This window comes from Chelonoidis abingdonii, chromosome 7, assembly GCF_003597395.2.
Source record: "Chelonoidis abingdonii isolate Lonesome George chromosome 7, CheloAbing_2.0, whole genome shotgun sequence".
Lineage (NCBI taxonomy): Eukaryota > Metazoa > Chordata > Testudines > Testudinidae > Chelonoidis > Chelonoidis abingdonii.
Window position 1 is genome coordinate 79417426 of NC_133775.1, and position 19934 is coordinate 79437359.

Consider the following 19934-nt stretch of genomic DNA (forward strand, 5'->3'; position numbering starts at 1 on the left):
GGAAAGCAACACAATGGTTACTGATAAGGACATCATGCTGCATACTTGAAAGACAATGGGGGTAAAACTATTTGCTTTGAGGATCCTACCTCCTGTCTCCAACAAGTTGCAAGTTTCATGCTGCTTAAGCTGGGAGTTACCAGATCAAAGAGTTAGAATTAAAAAGCGACTGACTCCTGGGAAAGGGATGATAAAAAAAAATGGCCTGTGGACAAACTCCAAGAGGCACAGGAAGGTTCTGATGTGCTACTAGGTCCCCATGTACTAGATGGATGGTTAGACACTGCATAAGCTATACATGCTGTAAGGGTGTGGACTCTCCCCTACTGCGCCTCCTGCTGGTCTCTTCCAGGAATTAGCATTTCCAGCCTCTGGAGCACCCTCTGCAGGCTAGTGTCCCTCTGCCACTTGGCCCCCACATCCCTCCCAGGACTCCAGTGCCCCGTTATCTGGGATGCTGCCCCCTGCCAGTACACCCCTCAGTCTCAGGGTCTCCCCTCCCCAGGGAACCCAACCCTGTAGCCCCACCTCACCTCAGTCATAGGCTACTGCCAGTCACCAACTCGCCCCTGCTCCCTGGGGCAGACTGCAGTATAAGCCACTCATCACAGGCAAGGTAGAATTTTTATCCATTAATCCCTCAACAGGTAACCTGGTTCTAAATATTTACTCCAATTGGATTTGATGGCTTTGATTCTGTGCTTGGCTTTCAATTATATATTAATTACTTGCCAGGTTGGCTCCTTCCCAGTACTCTGCAACAAAGATCCAAAACACTGCATCTGACAATAGAACGGCTACAATATTTTCAGTAATTAATTTAAAATACTACGTTTTGTGGTTCTTTTCCAGAAGAGAAGACACTATTACCCATAAACCTCCCATAGAAAATGAGAGTCACAGCAGATATGGAACTCTGTTGAGAGCTGGTCCCTACAGTCATTAAAATGACTCTGTACAGCATATGTACATTGCAGATGCAGAAACTCTGTTAAAACAACCGGGGATCTGATTTATGCCTGCAGTTGCAGAAAAATTATATTTAAAGATGAAACTATATTCATCTCCCAGCCAGCTGTGTTTAGGTCTCATGGGATTTTGGATCACCGAATAGGCTTGCTGATAATCCTACAGAACACAATGTTATTTACCATATCAGTATGTTCAATAGGGCTGGTCAAAGTTCTGTGTCGGTCTTTATGGATGAAGAATGTCTTTTTGAACAACATAGGAACTTTTAAGGAAAAGGTTTCTATCATTTGCATTTTTTCATCAACATGATATTTGGATTCTATTTGAAATGAGACATTTCGGTGGGTTTTTCCTTATCTTTCATCTCTCTTTTTTCCAAGGAAAACACAAGGGTAATAAAAATGGGAAAGGAATGGAAGAAAGAAACCAAATCTCTCTTTTCTGATTTTACATAAAATGCATTTTTAATGAAAAATCAAATTTCATGATTTTTTTACTTTCAGAATTTCTAATATGTGTTGATTTTTTTCCAGAAAATTCTTACTCTTTGACCAGCCCTAATAGTTAAAAATACTAAATCTGTGAGTCGGATTGGGACTGCTATTCTTGCACAATAATGCTTGTAAAGGCTGTTAGATGGGCAGCTCAGGCACCAGACATCTACAGTTCCAGCCACAGAACTAGGACAGCACTCTCAGCAGCTGGCTATACAAGGTCCTCCTTCAATGTCCAGCCAATGGTTCAACCACATACTTGAAGGAACAATGACCTGGGCTGAGCTGCTTTATATCCCACTTCCAATCCCCTCAGAGAACCATTCCTTGGATAGTCTTACTGTGACTCAAGGAGACAATGACAAAATTCCTAGCAAGGTGCAATATTAATTCTAGTCTTCTGCTAAATAAGGTTAAGAACATAAGAACAGCAATACTGGGTCAGAGCAATGGTCCATCTAGTTCAGTATCCTGTCTCTCTACAGAGGCCAGTGCCAGATGTTTCAAAGAGAATAAACAGAACAGGACAATTTGTAAGTGATCTGTCTTGTTATCCAGTCCCAGTTACAGGCACTCAGAGGTTTAGACACCCAGAACATGGTTTTGCATCCCTGCCCATCCTGACTAATAGCTGTTGATTGGCCTATCTTCCATGAACTTATCTAATTATTTTTTGAACCCAGTTATAATTTTGGCTGTCACAACATGCCCAGCAATGAGTTCCATGGGTTGACTGTGCATTGTGTGAAATACTTCCTTTTGTTTGTTTAAAACCTGCTGCTATTAATTTCATTGGTTGACCCTTGGTTCTTGTGTTATGTGAAGGGTAAATATCATTTACCTATTCATTCTCTCCACACCAGTCATGACTGGATATACCTCTATCATATCTCCCCTTTGTTGTCTCATTTCCAAGCTGAATAGTCCCAGTCTTTTTAATGTTTCTTCATATGGAAGCTGTTCCATACCCCTAATTATTTTTGTTGCCCTTCTCTGTACATTTTCCAATTCTTAGAGAGAGACAGAGAGAGAGGAGTCAACCAGAACTGCACACAGTATTCAAGGTGTGGGCGTACCATGGCTTTATATAGTGGCATTATGATATTTTCTGTCTTAGTATCTATCCCTTTCCTAAAGGTTCCTAACATTGTCAGTATTTTTGACTGCCGCTGCACATTGAGAGAATGTTTTCAGAAAACTATCTACAATGACTCCAAGGTCTTTTTTGAGTGGTAACAGCTAATTTAGACCCCATCATTTTGTATGTATAGTTGGGATTATGTTTTTCAATGTGCATTACTTTTCATTTATCAACTCTGAATTTCATCTGTCATTTTGTTGCCCCGTCACTCAGTTTTGTGAGATCCCTTTGTTACTCTTCATAGGCTGTCTTCAGTTTAACAATCCTGAGTAATTTTGTATCATCTGCAAACTTTGCTACCTCACTGTTCTCATTTTTCCAGATTATTTATTGGTTTATAATGGTCCCAGTACAGATTCTTGGGGAAACCTATTATTTACCTCTCACCAGTCTGAAAACTGACCATTTATTCCAACCTTTTGTTTCCTCTCTGAATCAATTATGGATCCCTGGGAGGACCTTCCCTCTTATCCCATGACTGCTTCCTTTGCTTAAGAGCCTTTGGTGAGGGACCTTGTTAAAGGCTTTCTAAAAGTCCAAGTACATTATATCCACTGAATCACCCTTGTCCACATTCTTGTTGAGCCCATCAAAACATTATAGTAGACTGGTGAGGCATGATTTCCCGTTACAAAATCCATGTTGACTCTTCCCTAAAACATTATGTTCCTCTATTTGTCTGCTTATTCTATTATTTACTATCGTTTCAATCAATTTGCTTGGTATTAAAGTTAGGCATATCACATGTAATTTCCAGGATCACTTCTGAAGCATTTTTTAAAAATTGGCGTTACAAATGACTGGAGGATAGCTAGTGTAACAGAAGCTGATTTATGTGATAGGTTACATACCACTGTTAGTAGTTCTGCAATTTCATAGCTGAGTTTCTTCAGAACTGTTGGGTAAATACCATCTGGTCCTGGTGACTTATCACTGTTTAGTTTATCAATTCGTTCCAAAAACTCCTCTAGTAACACCTCAATCTGGGACAATTCTTCAGATCTGTCACCTAAAAAGAATGACTCAGGTGTGGGAATCCTCTTCACATCCTCTGCAGTGAAAACAGACACAAGGAATTCATTTACTTTCTCCACAACAGCCTTGTCTTCCTTGGGCTCCTTTAGCACCTCAGTCATCCAGTGGCCCAACTGATTTTTTGGCAGGCTTTCTACTTCTGATGTACTTTTTTTTTCTTCTGTTAGTTTTTGTGTCTTTTGCTAGTTGCTCTTCCAATTCTTTTTTTGGCCTGTCTACTTATACTTTTACACCTGACTTGCCAGAGTTTATGCACCTTTCTATTTTTCTCAGTAGGATTTGACTTCCAATTTTTAAAGGATGCCTTTTTGCCTCTGACTCTTTTAGGTCTGTTGTTTAGTCATTGTGGTATGTTTTTGGTCCTCTTAATATTGTTTGTGTTTGGAATATATATTTAATTTGAGCATCTCTTATGGTATTTTGTTTTAAGTTTCCATGCAAATTACAGGCATTTCACTCTTGTGATTGTTCCTTTTAATTTCTATTTAATAAGCTCTCTCATTTTTGTGTAATTCCTCATTTTGAATTTAAATGATATTCTACTAGGCTTCTTTGGTATCCCCTCCTTCCACCCCAAGGATATTCAATCTAATTACATTATGGTCACTATTACCAAGCAGTTCAGTTATATTCATCTCTTGAACCAAATCCTGTGCACCACTTAGGACTAACGCAAGAAATTCCTCTCCCTTTGTGGATTCCAAGACTAGCTGCTCCACGAAACAGTCATTGACAGTGTCTAGAAATGTTCTCCCTGCATCTCATCCTGAGCTGACATGTACCCAGTCAATATGAAAATAAGCTGAAATCCCCCATTATTACTGAGCTTTCTATTTTGATACCCTCTTTAATCTCCCTGGGCATTTCATCATCATCATCACCATCCAGATCAGGGGGGTCGATAGTATATTTCTACTGCTATACTCTTATTATTTAAGCATGGAATTTCTATCCATAGAGATTCTATGGTACAGTTTGATTCATTTAAGATTTGTACTATATTGGACTCTATGCTTCCTTTCACATATAGTGACGCTCCACCACTTGCACAGCCCACTCTGTCATTCCTGTATATTTTGTATCCTGGTATTTCTGTGTCCCACTGATTGTCATTGTTCCACCATTGCAGGTTCTAGGGGTTCCTTACAGGTTTCCCCTGAGCCCCCTTCTTTGGGGTTCTGCAAACTTCCAAAACCCAGGGTGGGTAAAGGGGGGAGGACTGTGGGGGAAGCAGCTGACCATACTACAGTGGCTTCTCTAACTAAATAAAGAGACAGTTTTTTTTCAAATTACAAGGCAAGGAGTCTCTGGCTCCCCATTTCAGCGGCTCATGGGGCTGGTGTGATCCCCAGTGCAGGCTAAAACAGTTCTGAGGCCTGTTCTAAAATGCATATCCTCTTTCATAGCCACAGAAGTGATGCAGAACTGCTCGGTGACAAGTCTACTTTGCTCCAGAAAAGCCCCTGTGCCCAGGGTTACTACTTATGTGGCTTTCCCATTCTGTGTTACAGAGAGGGTCCACTTTAGGGGGAGTTCTAGGATAAAAAGTGTCTGGTGGAGCAGCTCTATCCAGATGTACACTGATAAAAGCTTCAGGGAGGTGAATGACGAAGCAAGTAACTGCTAAGTGGAAGCACCTAACTTCTGGTGGATATGCAGGACATTGAGGATAAATATTCTGTCACACAGAGGAGATGACACCTTCTCCACACCCCAACAGAAAGATGAGGGGGAAGCTGCAGGAGTGCAAACCCACTTAGATGAGTTGAAACTAAGTACGTTATTGCCACCTAGGGGAGCAAAACACCTTAAATTAGTAAATTAACCTGTCTTCTCTCTCGCTGGGACATAGCAGTGTAAGATTATTAGAATAAATAGAATCGTCAGAAAGAAAATCATGGCAGAGAGCTGCATAGACAGTGCTGCTGTCCTCTAGCATTCAAAAATTGAGAGTCAGGCCTTCCTGAAATCTGAGATCTTTAAACTGTATCAAATGTGGGTTTCTGTAATTATTTCTGTTGTTATTCCTATTAGGTTTTGAATCTTTAGGGTTCATGTTTTGAAAATGTTCTCCACAAACACAAGGGCTAGATAATTAATTATTATGTAAATGAAAGCTGAGATTTTCCTGTATTTGCATGACTCCAGAGCTGGGGCTTAAAGAAAAAAATCAACTCTTGTGAGACTTGAGAGAGAACCTCGAGTTGGCAAAACTGCATGTGCTTCAGTTACAAAGCAAGGAGATTTTCTGGGTTGGATTGTCAAATGTTGCATTTTTGTCCATGTTGAGGGATGGACAATGAACTAGAGCAGGGTTAGGCAATCTATGGCACGCGTGCCAAAGGCGGCATGTAAGCTGATTTTCAGTGACATTCACACTGCCTGGGTCCTGGCCACCGGTCCGGGGGGGTTCTGCATTTTAATTTAATTTTAAATGAAGCTTCTTAAACATTTTAAAAGCCTTATTTACTTTACATACAACAATAGTTTAGTTATATATTATGGACCTATAGAAAGAGACCTTCTAAAAACATTAACATGTATTACTGGCACACGAAACCTTAAATTAGAGTGAATAAACGAAGACTCAGCACATCACTTCTGAAAGGTTGCTGACCCCTGAACTAGAGCATTGCAAAACCAAAGGAACCAATTCATGCTGACGTACAGCGTAAGCACCCAGTACCCCTGAAAATACTGCAGTTCAATTTCCTTATGCGCATGTTTGTTCATAAATACTTGTGTCTTCAATATCCACGTGCAACCAATCTAAGTACTTATTTATACAGGTCTCCTCACTGCAGTGCTTTGGCCGGTAGTGCAGTCAAAATTGTGTACAGATACCTCTACACTTCTGATGTGACAATCCCCATAGTAATCTACACACCATTATATGGTTCATAGTGTTACCAGATTTGCCTGTTAGTTTGGGGTAGGCTCATTTATTAGGGTTACTCTTCTTGGGGGGTGGGGTCTGTAAGCCTATCAGTGTACTACTTGTGTCACTTGTGTTCTCATATGGAAAGCTACTTCTTCCTTCCACAAGTTCCCTCACAATGGAGCTATCCTGCAGGACCTAGGTTCCCCAGGGCTGGGTTCTTCCACCCCAGAATCAGACAAACACATGCACATGTTAACAGGACGTGTCTGAGAGGACTGAGTTAATCAGTACTCCCAAGCTCACCCTCATATGACCCTCCAAGCTGCCACCCTCATATGCCCCAGGTTTAGCACGTCCCTATCCCCACTTTCACGTTACAATTGCTCTGGTAGTATCCCACTTGATAAGCAAACCCCACAGGATTTTTGGGTGCTGCAGGGATCTTTAGCTTAGGTACAAGGAGTGTTGCTGCAGAGAGAGACAGAGAGAGAGAGAGAGAAGCAACCAGCTTAACCATGAAAGTTATTTATTGCCAGGTAATAACCATACAAGGGGAGCCAAACAAAACAATTATAATATTTAATCTAATTTGAATTTGATTACAAAAGTCAGGTTTAGAAAACTATAACTGATCACACAAGTCAGAATCATAAGCCTATACCTCTAGAGAGAGAGAGAGAGAGTTAAATTCTCACTACTCTGTGAAGTTTGAATCGATCAGGGGTCCCAGGTGGTGGTGGTAGCTGAGGGTCCAGAGTGCTGGAGACAGGCAGAGCCCCCAGCACAATCAGTCAGGAGAAGATGAAGTCCCAATTGAACTGATGCAGATTTTGGATCCAAGTATCAGAGCACTTACTTGAGTATGAGTAGCAGGGTTTGTAGGGAAAAAGCAATGGTTCAAGGGAGAACACTAGATTTGTTTATGGGTATACGGATGGCTCACAGGAGTATTCCAACGTTGTTTTGTTCAGGCTAGACAATAGAAACTGATAATTCCTGGCTATGGGTGGTGTTCCTTCAAAAGAGCTCACAATGAAATTAGGCAGCTTCAGTATTTTGGATACCAAGAAACTGTTTATTACTAGAATTGGTCTGATAACTACTAAGTTGGGTGTGTGCAGGTGTGGGTTCATTAACATCTGGAGCAGAGATCCCCCATCATGCAGTACCTTCCTGCTTTTCTGGTCCTAGAGTTCAGAGCGGTTCTTGCCTTGGAATCTCTGTTCTCCATTCTGTATGCTAATGGAGATGCCTTCCTGTTCCGTCTTTGATGCAGATGAGGCTAAGGGAGTGTCCTTAATCCTATCATCATTTTCCAGAGGGGTTTAGGTGTCTCCCCCACTGCCTTTTGATTGCTTTTTGTAAGTCTTTCTTCTGATCGGCTTCGGTTCAAGCAAAGGCTGGGGATGGGGTGGGGAAGGTCTTTCAAGAGTCAGACAGGCTGGATACTGCGTCCTGGTTCCTCAAGAACACAGAGCTGATAGATGCTAATAGCTAAGACTTATTAACATACAGAAATTCAAACTGGAAATAAGGCACATGTTTTTAACAGTTAGGGTAATTAACCATTTGAACAAACTACTAAGGGAAGTCATGGATTCTCCATGTATTCATGCCTTCAGATTAAGACTGTGTGTCTTTCTGGATGTTATGCTTCAGTTAAACACACATTACTGGGCTCAACATAGGGGCAATTGGGTGAAATTTAAGAGTCTGTGCAGTGCAAGAGGTGAGACTAGATGATCTAATGGTCCCTGTTGGCCTTATTCTCTGTGGAAATACGTGGAACACCCCCAGTTGTATTTGCATTCTGTAAACAGCTCCATTTTCTCTTTCAGTCCAACAAACATCTTTGTGATTGAGAAGCAGGTGAAAGCTTATCTTTTAATGATGCTGAGACCACACTTACATACAGCAACTTAAAATCTGAGTAATTGTTCTTCTAAAGTCCCTTTAATTCCTCATAGATCCTAATTAGTTTTTAGGACCTATCCTTTTAAACTACTGATCCTGCCAAAGAATCCAAACACTAGCTCTACGCTGGCACCCTCTGTATGTGCCACACAAATATATTTACATGAAAATAAAAACACAGGGTAAAAACATTTTGCTTAATTTTCCAGAAATGGCTACGATGAAAGCATGCATCATGGGACTGAGAGAGGCATATTTGGCAGCCTTTCCAGATTTACATGGACCGTGAAATACAAATCACATGTGAGGCACTCTCACTGACACATATATATTCAGTTAACAAATGTGTTATTCGCAGAGAATCAGACCTGGAAAGAGATTTTTATATTAACTTTGGGTTTTAGATGTGATTTACACTACACTAAATTGTTTTATGAATGGATCACTTGATGATTACCTGTTCTGTTCATTCCCTCTGGGGCACCTGGCATTGACCACTGTTGGAAGACAGGATACTGGGCTAGATGGACCTGTGGTCTGACCCGGTATGGTCATTCTTATGTTTTCTCGGTGGTTAGTTGCTTCTCACTTTGCATCACAGGTAGTGATAGGCTCTTGACTTTGAAGCATGTTAAACTTTAGGCCAAAAGGTAATTTAGAAGATATTGGCGTTTTCCAAACAAAAGTTCACATACATGATGCTCGGCATCAAGTAGGGCCTGCAAGCCCCAGTTAATATCAGAGACACTTTGTGCTAGGTGCTGTACAAACCAACAGCAAGACTACTGTGTCCTGAAACACTTACAAGCTGAATGGAAAAGACAAAGGCTGGAAGAAAATTAATATTATTTTTCAGGAGGGAACTAAGATACAGAAAGATTTAGGGACTTGCCCATAGTCTCACAGGAAGTCTTTGGCAGAGCCACAAAATGAATCCAGTTCTCTTCAGTCCCATTCAGTGCCTTAACTGTAAACTCACTCATCTTCTCGATTGATTTATAGGAAAATTGAGGACTTCAAAACAGATTGCTTTGCATTCACACATCATACTATAGAACTGCAGCCATTAAATAAATGAGCTAAATTTTTGCATTTTTTGCACAGATGTACTTAAATGTAGGAACATGATCAAAGGCCTGCTCTTGGTTTATTTTCTTCTTTCCTATAGGAATTAAATAGGATTTGAAATGTACAGTTCTCCTGTAGGACATATTACCAGATATGCAAAGGTACTTGCACTCCTGTTTGCATGCATGCTTGGCTGTTTTTACATATAATTCAGGCTTATAAACTGATCATGGGAGGCTGATCATATGCTGTGGTGGGCATTTCAAGGGATCAGGGCCATTAGATACAAGCATTGGGTTTGGTGTCCACAGCCATGTTAAATTTGGCAGTTTTAAATCACAATGGCTTTGGGAACCTTTTGTTCAGTTTTAATCAACATGGAGTTATGTGAGAGTCCTTGATTTACGTTAAAATTCTGAACACTGCTAGTGTACATGAAAAAAATTCCAAATGTAGCCAGTCATGGATCAAGTCATAAAGTTCAGTGCTTCCCCATACTTTCTGAAGAGTCCAGAGGCATCACGTCAGTCTGGCACCTTCTTTATTCACAAATGTATAGACTGAAATGAACTCTGAAGTGGAGGGACAGTTTCAAGTTTGCGGGAAACTTAAAAACAGGCAAATTGTGTGTGGGTTTTAGGTTTACTGAAAGTCTAGTATACTAGCATTAGAACTCAGGCAGACCAAGAGATACTACAGCAGTGCTGACTTAAAGTCTAGATGTGAACTAAGGCATGCATGACATCTAAAACCACTGTAGGGTTTTCCCTTTGCCCATCTCAGAATAAAATAAAATAAAATAAAACAAAAAACAAAACAGTCTAGGAAGGAAAGTGACTCTATGCCTAGAGGATTTCCTACAGGGTACGAACTTTTGAACTGAAGATTTATTAAATACATCTATAGTCAGGACAGAGAGTGGAGAGACAGCCACAGTTTAAAAAAGATCCAAATGAAGTACTGTTAAGTATTATAGCTGAAGGCATCTCCCAGATGTGATGTCCTGATCAGAAAAAATCCCTTTGTTTGCCAACTTCCTTTCTTGGTGAGCCATATGCAGTGCACTGATCCCTGGTGGAAATGATTAGAAATGATAGTGCAGCAGTTCAGTAATAATTTCTTCAGTCATTCCAAACTGGTTAACCCCTTACTGGAAATAGCCCCTTCCATGCCCCAAAGCTATGGAAATGAAAAGCACTTCCCTCTAAGGTTGGTTTCTGCTTAGCTTCTCATCCAGGCAATGGAATTGCTGTGTGTACAGGTTAGATTGTTTGCAGTGCAAACAGTTATTGAACATTTGATGGTTGATTTTGTTTTACAAAAATGCATGTGTACAATTTTTTGCAATTATGTATTCAGGTTGTTTATTCCCACTCACAAATGGCCAGTTCACCATCAAGCAGTCACAGTAATTCCACATGCACAACACTGGAAATAAAGTCAATAAAATAGTGAAAATACTATATAGAGAAGGACCTAGTGTTAAAAAAAATTAAGCTCTTCATGTACAGCCCTAAATCCTAGGGGCTCTGGTACGCACAGGTTAGTCAGGGCTAATGGTGAAAGTAAGTAAATTAGGTGCAGATTCAATTCCAGCCATTCTTTAATATTAGCAGACATCAACTTTTTCTGTCTTAATACTGAAGGTTCTTGCTTAATTTTTCTGTTTCATGTGCTGCTTCTAGGTCACATGATAATGTACAAGTGCTTTTAACTGAACAAATCAAGAATGCATACAAAGGCCAGTGCTCTCTACTGCTCCAGGACCCTCACCCGCACAGCAAGAAAGAGGCTGTCACATTCCCTGTGGGAAAATTGCCATCCTCTTCCGCTCCCACAGTGGTTCACTACATTTTTCAGTCCGTTAACAGCTGTCATCCTAGAAGCACTTTGTACAGATCATAAAGAGGACTAACTACAGCATATCAGGCTGAATAATGTAAGTCAGGAGTTTTATCTAGAGTTCTGGGTGATCAAAATCTCAGGGCACTGGGTTTAGTGATATACACTGTACATCTCATTAGAATGAGAGAAAAAACTGCTTTTGAACATATAGGTCCAAATTTGGTGCTGAGTTGTAGGTTATATGCTATTCCAACTGATATATAGACGCTGCAGGTGCACAGGACTGAAGGCAAAATGTGGCCCACAGTGCGAAGGACTTCTCAAACTATTGTTGCAAAACCTAAATGCCCAGATTTTGTGCATGCTGTTTATCACATCCATATTTTTGTGCACGTAAAGTTGATAGGCTGGAAATGTATTCTATCAGAGCACTAAAAGCAACTGACAGTCACTTCCAATCTTTTTCCCCCGTTTTTTTCTACTCTTACAAAAGGTGACCTAATCTTTTATTTCCACTAAGTACCTTTCATTAGCGTTATGCAGACATCTTTCAGGTTTCCTGGAAACCTACCTTTAATAGTACAAAGTGTATCATTATAATCATCTCCTCTATTAGCTGGTTTCAGTCATAAAATAAAATGTCCTGTGGCTATATTTTGACCTTTATGGAGCACAGTCTGTTCATGTGTCCATCTATAGCAGGTGTGGGCAAACTACAGCCAAGGAGCCGCATCCGGCTCTCCAGAAGTTTTAATCTGGCCCTCGAACTTCCGCCGGGGAGCGGGATCAGGGGCTTGCCCCGCTCCACGCGGCTCCTAGAAGAAGCAGCATGTCTCCCCTCCAGCTCCTACGCATGGGGCAGCCAGGGGGCTCCGCCTGCTGCTCCCACCCCAAGTGCCACCCCCACAGATCCCATTGCCAGGAACCACGGCCATTGAGAACTGCAGGGGGGGTTCCTGCAGACAGGGCAGCTCATAGAGCTGCCTGGCTGCGTCTCTGTGTAGGAGCTGGAAATGGGACATGTCGCTGCTTCTGGGAGTTGCTTGAGGTAAGCACTCCCCAGAGCCTGCACTCACGACTCCCTCCCGTGCCCCAACCCCCTGTACCCTCAACCCCTCATCTCCAGCCCCACCCCAGGGCCCGCAGCCCCAGCTGGAGACCTCACCACACCCCCCAAACCCCAATTTTGTGAGCATTCATGGCCCGCCACATAATTTCCATATCCAGATGTGGCCCTCGGGCCAAAAAGTTTGCCTACCTCTGATCTATAGAAACTCTGTGCAATTTCGAATTAGTTACTGGGATATGAAGCTTTAGCAAGTCATATCTGAAAATAACAAAATGAACAAAACAAAGTACAGGTGAAAGTGAGTGTATGAAAACTAGCAGAATTAAACCTAGCAGGTTACATATAGCCCTAAAGAACTAAATTTAGTAGATATCTACTCCTGGTAGATTGAACAGAGGTACACTCCACTGCCTGGGGTTTGGCCTCATTATCTTGTTAATGTCTCTGTTAACAACGTTCAGTTCAAACCTACTACCTAGGCCTGACTGCTCCTAAGGTTCTTCCTTTAGGACTGCTCAGCCCCACCCCGCATCTACTCATTGTTTAGAGTCACTCCCACCTAACTTACATCCCTAATGAGCTACCTGTCTCTGAGAACACAGTTAAGGTTTTCCAGCAGGAGCAACAACTGCTTACACAGGGTGGTTCACAGAAAAATACTGCTGGCCTGTAATACTAACACAGTAGTACACGTACCCACTCTCACATAAGCTTTCTTCACTCACTGCCAACCCAACAAACTGAAGCTCTCAATTTAATCTGCACAAAAAACTCCACATTCCTCCCTCAGATCCTTGCACCAACCTTCATGCCTTCATTCTCCTTTCCCCCTTTGCTACCTTTTTTTTTTATCTGCCCCAAGTTGCTGTGAAAATTGCAGGAACAAAAGTGACATTTTTTGAAATTTTTCACTGTTGTCAATTTTGTTTTCATTTAAATTTTCACAGCAGCTCTGACAGACACTCATAATCTGATCATTTATATTATGAATGATCATGGCGCCACATCTTATGTAACAGTTTAATTGATTGTTTTATTGATATAAATACATGGTGAGCTTTTCAATACACCAGCTAGCACAACCCAAAATACACAACTCCTGATCAGTGCCAACAGAACACCACAAATTTAGAATTCCTGGATCAATCTACGTAGATTTTTGGCTCATCTCTCTATTCTGAAAACTTGGCATAGTTTAGGTTTTGGAGCAGGTGGGCAGTTATTTTAAAATCAGGCTTATAATTAGAGTTGGAAAATGTTCCACCCACCCCACCTCCAGGAAAATGTTTGACTCCTTAGTCAAAAAAATCAAGAATTGAAATAATTTGGTAAAACACGCACAAGATTTCAATTCAGAAATGCCACTGGAGTGCTTTGAGAGTTGTAGTTCAACAGCCTCATGTTCTCATTCTCTTCTGTTGGTTGGCCTCTCTGGTTGGATTCCCTCTCCTACAGTGACCCTGGTCTTGTCTCTTGGAATAGGGAGGCAGTGCATCATAGGGATCCCATGGCCTCACTGCCTATGGAGACATGTAGTCTAGTTGAGAAACCCTGCTCATAGAGGAAAATGGGTTCATAAGGCACTTGAATTACAGCTCCCAAATAGCACCATGGTGGCATAGCTAAATCAAGTATGTATTTATTTTTTGAGCGGAGGGATAGTTCTACTAGCCCTACTTATAGTGGGGAAGAAACTTGACTGCTTGTTTAGCACATAATTTGATTGCAATGTAGACATACCAAGAAATACAACCATCCGAAATTGATATAAAGGCATACCATCAATTTGACAGTCATATGTACATCTCATACTGTACATACTATTCTTTCAAATAACACTTCCAGTAATTAACTGGAAGATTACACTATTTCCCTCTTCTTTTAGACTCTACTCCTGGTATTTTAGTGTCAGAAAGGTTCAGCATTCCCACGCTAGCTCCCTCTGTGTCACTTGAAGCAAGAATTTCAAAAGAGCACAGCATGCAACATGTCTAGCTCTCAGCAAACTCAGCCACTTTGTGTATAATGAGTTGGTCAACAGTTGCACTTCCTGTCTCATTCACTAGCATACTACCAAATCCTCTCGCTAATTTGGGGGCAGCTTACCTGTACACTTCCTTGGGTTTTGCAAGAGATTTTACCAGTAATGGCAGCAGCATCTCAGCTGAAACTGAAGAGGCGGCAGGCAGGCAGACAGGCATATGCACAGAAGTGAGGAATGGGGGAGAAAGAAGTGTAATACTGTTTGCAGACCCACCCAAAATATCCTAAGTATCACACAGCAGAAACACCCTAACATCTATAGGGTTTTTAAAGATTTTTTAACTACGTTGTCAACTGCTCAATTTTTTAAATCAGTCAATTATTTTTTAAAAAAATACAACAAAAATCACATAACCAAAAATCAATCTGCAACTGTCCCTCTATTATTTTCCGCTTGCTTCTGTGCAACAGAACCTGTGCAATGTGACGGGAAGGCCCATAAAAATCACTTCAGTTTCCAAAGCTTCATGCGTACATTCATGATGCAGAATCCTGACAGGCCACTAAATTAAAAGACAGGAAATTGAGGTGATCCAAGGAAACAACGTCTAATGAAACGTACAAACACACTACCACACAATGTTATTGAGGCAATAGCCATACGTTTCACTGCTTATGTGAACAGAAAAAAACTTCTGCCGCTATACTAATATGGACAGAAATCTAAGGGTATGTCCATGGAGACTCTACTATTACAGCTATCTCTCTGTAGCATAACCAGTGTAAACACAACCTACATGATAGACGTGTGTGGGGGATTGTGCTGAAACACCACCTCCCCAAGCAGCAGTATCTATGCTGACCAAGGCATTCTTCCATTTACATAGCTGTGTGTACACTGGGCATTAGGTCAACACAGCTAGGTGCTCAGGGGTGTGGTTTTTTGAACACCCTCCTCCCCCCGACCAACATAGCTATGTTGATTTAACTTCTAAGTATAGACCATGCCTAAGAATTACTAATCTTTATGCTTCGTGGCAATGGTTGATCACCTGCTGAGGTCAGGAAGAAATGTCTGAGGATGGTGCATTAAGAGTGTGTGTGTTTGAGATAGGGGAACAAAAGTAACAAGAATTATGCCTTCCTCTTAAAAAAAGCAATACTGGCCACTCCCAGAGACTAGGTAACATACACAATTTGCTGCTTATATCTTCTATAATTCAATTCTTATGCCACTACATATTTTTAAATAAATTCAGGCTCTACATTTTCATTAAAGAAAGAAATTACATCTGCTATTTGTAAACACTATTGTGAACACTTACAGGAAAACCCCGGTTAATTCACAGATCACATGGGCTCTCTACTCTGTGAAATATGTCAATGTATGTGTGGCAGACGAATCACAATGGGAGGTTAGGAACACATGGTGAAAATTCATCCCTGCTGTGCAGTTTAGCCCAGGATACCAGCATTATCTACACATTTTCTGATCTTGATAATTTTAAGTAAGATGTTTAACATTAAGTGTAGTTTTGTTTATTTTGCCAGGGATTTAAAAAATAAAATTCCTGCAGATTATAACAACACAGGATTCATTTAGCTAAAACACATGAGCTAGTTTTAGACAGAAAAATAATTGAATTGGTCATCAGACTCTTCATTTTGAAAAGCACACGTGGTACCAGGATCAATACATACCAATCAGTAGGAGCGAGGCCATCCTGCTACACTGATCTATTTGGACAGCCCCTCGTTTTTGATATATATGACTTCTCCCTGCTTCCAGATCTTTCTTTTCTTTTTTAAAGAGCATTCCTGACCAGACTTATACATAAAAGTGATGGCAAAGAGAGTTCTCCCATGCATTTTAATGCCAAAGTTGGTCCATTATTGTGGATGGTTCTAATAAATCTGTGGTTCCCCGAAAAGCTATAAAATTGGGCTATTTTCAGTAAAGCCCAAGATTCAGTGTATGACCTTCTCCCTTATCAATGTTTGAAAAAGCTCTTCCATGCCAGATTAGGGAAGATTTTATATTCACTGGGTCAGGTCCTCTAGATCAGTATAGCTTCATTGATGCTAATAGAGCCATGGGGATTGACACCAGATAAGAATCTGGCAGACAGGGAGTGAGTCGGAAACATATCCAAATCTGGCATATGTATCTTTTCACCATGAGGAGCTCAAAGTGTTCAGCAGAGTTCTCAGTCAGCCTATACCACTAGCTAGAACAGATGTGGAAGTTGTAAACATCGCACTGCCAGGTCTACTTGTCCCTAACATACTCCTCAATGAGCTGGGGCATCCTGCCGCTGCAGGTTTGGCAGGACTATCTAAATGGGCTCTGTCCATCAGGTTATTATAATCAGCAGCAGTTAGCATTCCGACAGCTGCAACATTCTCTACCTGCAGTTGAGTGGTACCCAGAAACTTAAAGGTGTGAAATTCTACGCTGGCTTTGAAAATAGGGAAGGAAATTATAAGGAATTACTTCTGCACTGATCCTTACAACTGGGTGCCATGCTAACCAGTGAAAGCAAGAGGAGAAAACATTGGCACCAATCAGAAATGGCTCTATGAAAACAGGTTTTGGTACATATCAATGAAAGATCACTTCCAGCAGATATCAGTAAGACTGAGTTCCACTGTAAATGTTACTGTATGTGACCAGATGCTGGATTTTTATTGCTGATGAACTCAAACAACAAGCAATTTGTAGCCACCCACTAGAGAAAAGCCAACCACAAGCTGTCATAAAGAACATATAGAGTCAGCAACAAATTACCTATATTTAGATGAAAATTCCTTCCCTGGAGACTGCACCTTGATGTGGTAGGAAGGCTTTTGTGTCCTAGTGACCAGACAGCTATGCAAGCAGGAATTTTAACTCCTGGTAGGGCTACTCAAGCGGGACAGGTCAAAAGGCATGGACCAGATGAAAAGCAACATACTGGTTAGGGGTTGAGCAATACACCAAGCACCTTTCCTTGGGATACATTTAAGTTATAGAACCACAACAAGGTAACCATTCTGGCAAACAGCCTGATACAGGGGTGGCGGAGCCTTGTTCGTGCCCTAAGCGCTATTGGACACTGCAGGAAAGATTCAGACGCAAACTAGGTGCAGCTTTCAAATACCTGGAAAATGGCTAAGAAGGCCATGTTGTCATAGACGTTGGTATACTCAACACAGCACATTCAGTACATCTGTATCTTGCTGCACTTAAACATATATTGACTCCGAAGGTTTAGGTGTGTGACTCAACACCTAGATGCTATGCAATTATGGCCTCATTATAAATAGCAAAGACAAAGGAGATGCAGTGCATCCCTAAGCGCTTTGTAAAAGTGATGATTGGCTCTGTCTAGTCAATAGCGCCAAAGTCCATTTGGCTGTCTCCTATAAGAAACCGTTCAACAATTTTACATTCGTTTGAAAATTTAAAATGATCCAATCTAACTCCATTCCATTCCCACACCCCACCTCTCCTCTTTACAGTGATAGCTTGAGAAAACCCATTTGATTTGTTCTGATGTAAGTATTTTTTATTTTGCCTCATGATCAAAGCTAGGAAATTCTATGCCAACTTCCACTCCAAGCATACATCAGGGCTGAGCTACAAATCCAGTGAAAGTAAAGATTTATCCTAGAAATGCTGATGGACTGTTAATTGCAGTGCTTCTGCTCTGAAGTATTTTCCAATAGCAAAAAGACTCCCTAAAGTTTGGGGCTTTTTACAATACACATTGTATATTTTTCAGTCTCGCCCCGTACAGTGCTTTCAACTTTCTGTTTAGCAGAACCCTGGAATTTTTGAAATAACCCCATGAAGAGAATGGAGCACACACTGAGCAAATGAGAACCCTTTCAACATTACTGATTTCCTGAAAAATCAGCACGTTAGATTTCGGACATGTGGATTTAAGGATTAAAAATCCCTGGATTACTGCTTGCTTTCTTCTCTGCTCTGAGCCTCCTCTCCTTCCCCTTCTTGTGAAGAAATCCTCTATATTTTTCTCAAGATAGTTAACATAAAACATGCCGTGGCAATGTTTCATAGTCGGATTATTAAAAATACAACAGCCCTTCTGATGATACTTTTTTAGAAAGTACAAGGAAGCTAGAAGAATATGCCATATGTATATAATTTGATTCCCTGCCCAGTGGATTTACACAGCATGGAATTTGGGAGTAAACAGGTCTCTTCGGCAAGTGCTCTGCATGTGAAACCGCTGACTTCTCCTCCTTACACACATCTGTGTGAAGGATTACAACATTTCAGAAGGTGTATCAGCACCCCCTTTCCCCCCAAAAACACCTAGAGCAAATACTATTTTACCAATACCATGTAACCCCCTGCAAGCCCCTTTATAGCCCACTCCCCTCCTCCTCTGTAAATTACACCTCACATAAATAGTGGTGGGCTAGTTTAAGTGGCACATGTTCATGTTTTCCCCCCTCCGCTGTCAAACCCGATGTTAACAAATACACAAAAGAGGCAGAAAAAGCAGAAAGGAAATTCTTACCTTTTGAGGGTCTTCTTTGTCTGGTTTGTAGAGAAGAGAATGTACCCATTACTGCACCCATTGCAACAGCTACTTGTGAGGGGTTGTTTTTTTTTGTTCCTTCCCCCACCCCCCAATGAACCACAATCTATTGGGGGGGAAAGGAAAAAAGAAAGGAGGAGAGTAAAAACAAAGCACTGCAGCTCAGCGTTCAGCAAGCATTAAGATTTGAGATTTTTTTTTTTTTCAGTCAACACACATGCACTGACTCACAGCTGGCTGCACTGTTATTATTCAAAACAGCTCCCCATCAAAATTTAAATGCTAGATAGATTCCCTCAGACCAGAGCTGACAGCAGATGCATCAAAATATTTACTGGAACACAGCCACATAAACACACAGGCTAATTCTTCCTCTCTTTCTCTTATGGCTCCAACCAGCAGTCTGTAGGTCTACAGAGAAAGCATCAATGCATCTCTTCCAGTGCATACTAAACTACAGTTCTGTAGGCATAGTAAGGGTCTCGGGAGGATGCTAGGGACCTGGGCTCTGTACCAATCATGAATGAATGAAAATCTACTCAGTGGAAAATGATAGTGAACTAGCTGTCAAAGTCGCAGCTGTGTGGAATGCACACTCCTGCTGATTAATATCGTCATAGACAAAGGTAGAAAATAACATTCTCTTAAACTCTTCTGAGGCACAGGATCCAGGGAAAGGAAACAAGTGTGAAATGGGGGGATGGTGGGGGAGCAGACAGTAAATTTCAACACAGCCACTCTCTGTACACTTTCTGACATGTCAGATGCGTGGGAAATGCAGTTGCTGATAACCTAATTCTGTGCAACTCAAAGCGTGCATATGTGTGAGAGAGAGACACATACTCTTCAGATATTAAAAACAGCATATTATTGAAGCAAACACCTGTGAGTGTCAGATTTTTCTTGGTGGGATTTTTTTTTTTTTTCAAAAATTTGATCCAGGACATAAGATTTGCTATATATTGCTAGGTTTGCATTGAAC

General features: G+C 41.1%; 1 protein-coding gene across 1 annotated transcript in view; it reads right to left on the minus strand.

The window, feature by feature from the left end:
- KCNIP1 (potassium voltage-gated channel interacting protein 1) overlaps window positions 1-19355 on the minus strand; it is a 572709-nt gene extending 553354 nt beyond the window's left edge. The window contains exon 1 of the mRNA XM_032768772.2: window positions 18932-19355. Coding sequence (XP_032624663.1) covers window positions 18932-18992 — 61 coding nt within the window. The 5' untranslated portion in view covers window positions 18993-19355. The remainder of the gene's footprint in view (window positions 1-18931) is intronic.
- Between the last annotated feature and the right edge of the window lie 579 nt (window positions 19356-19934).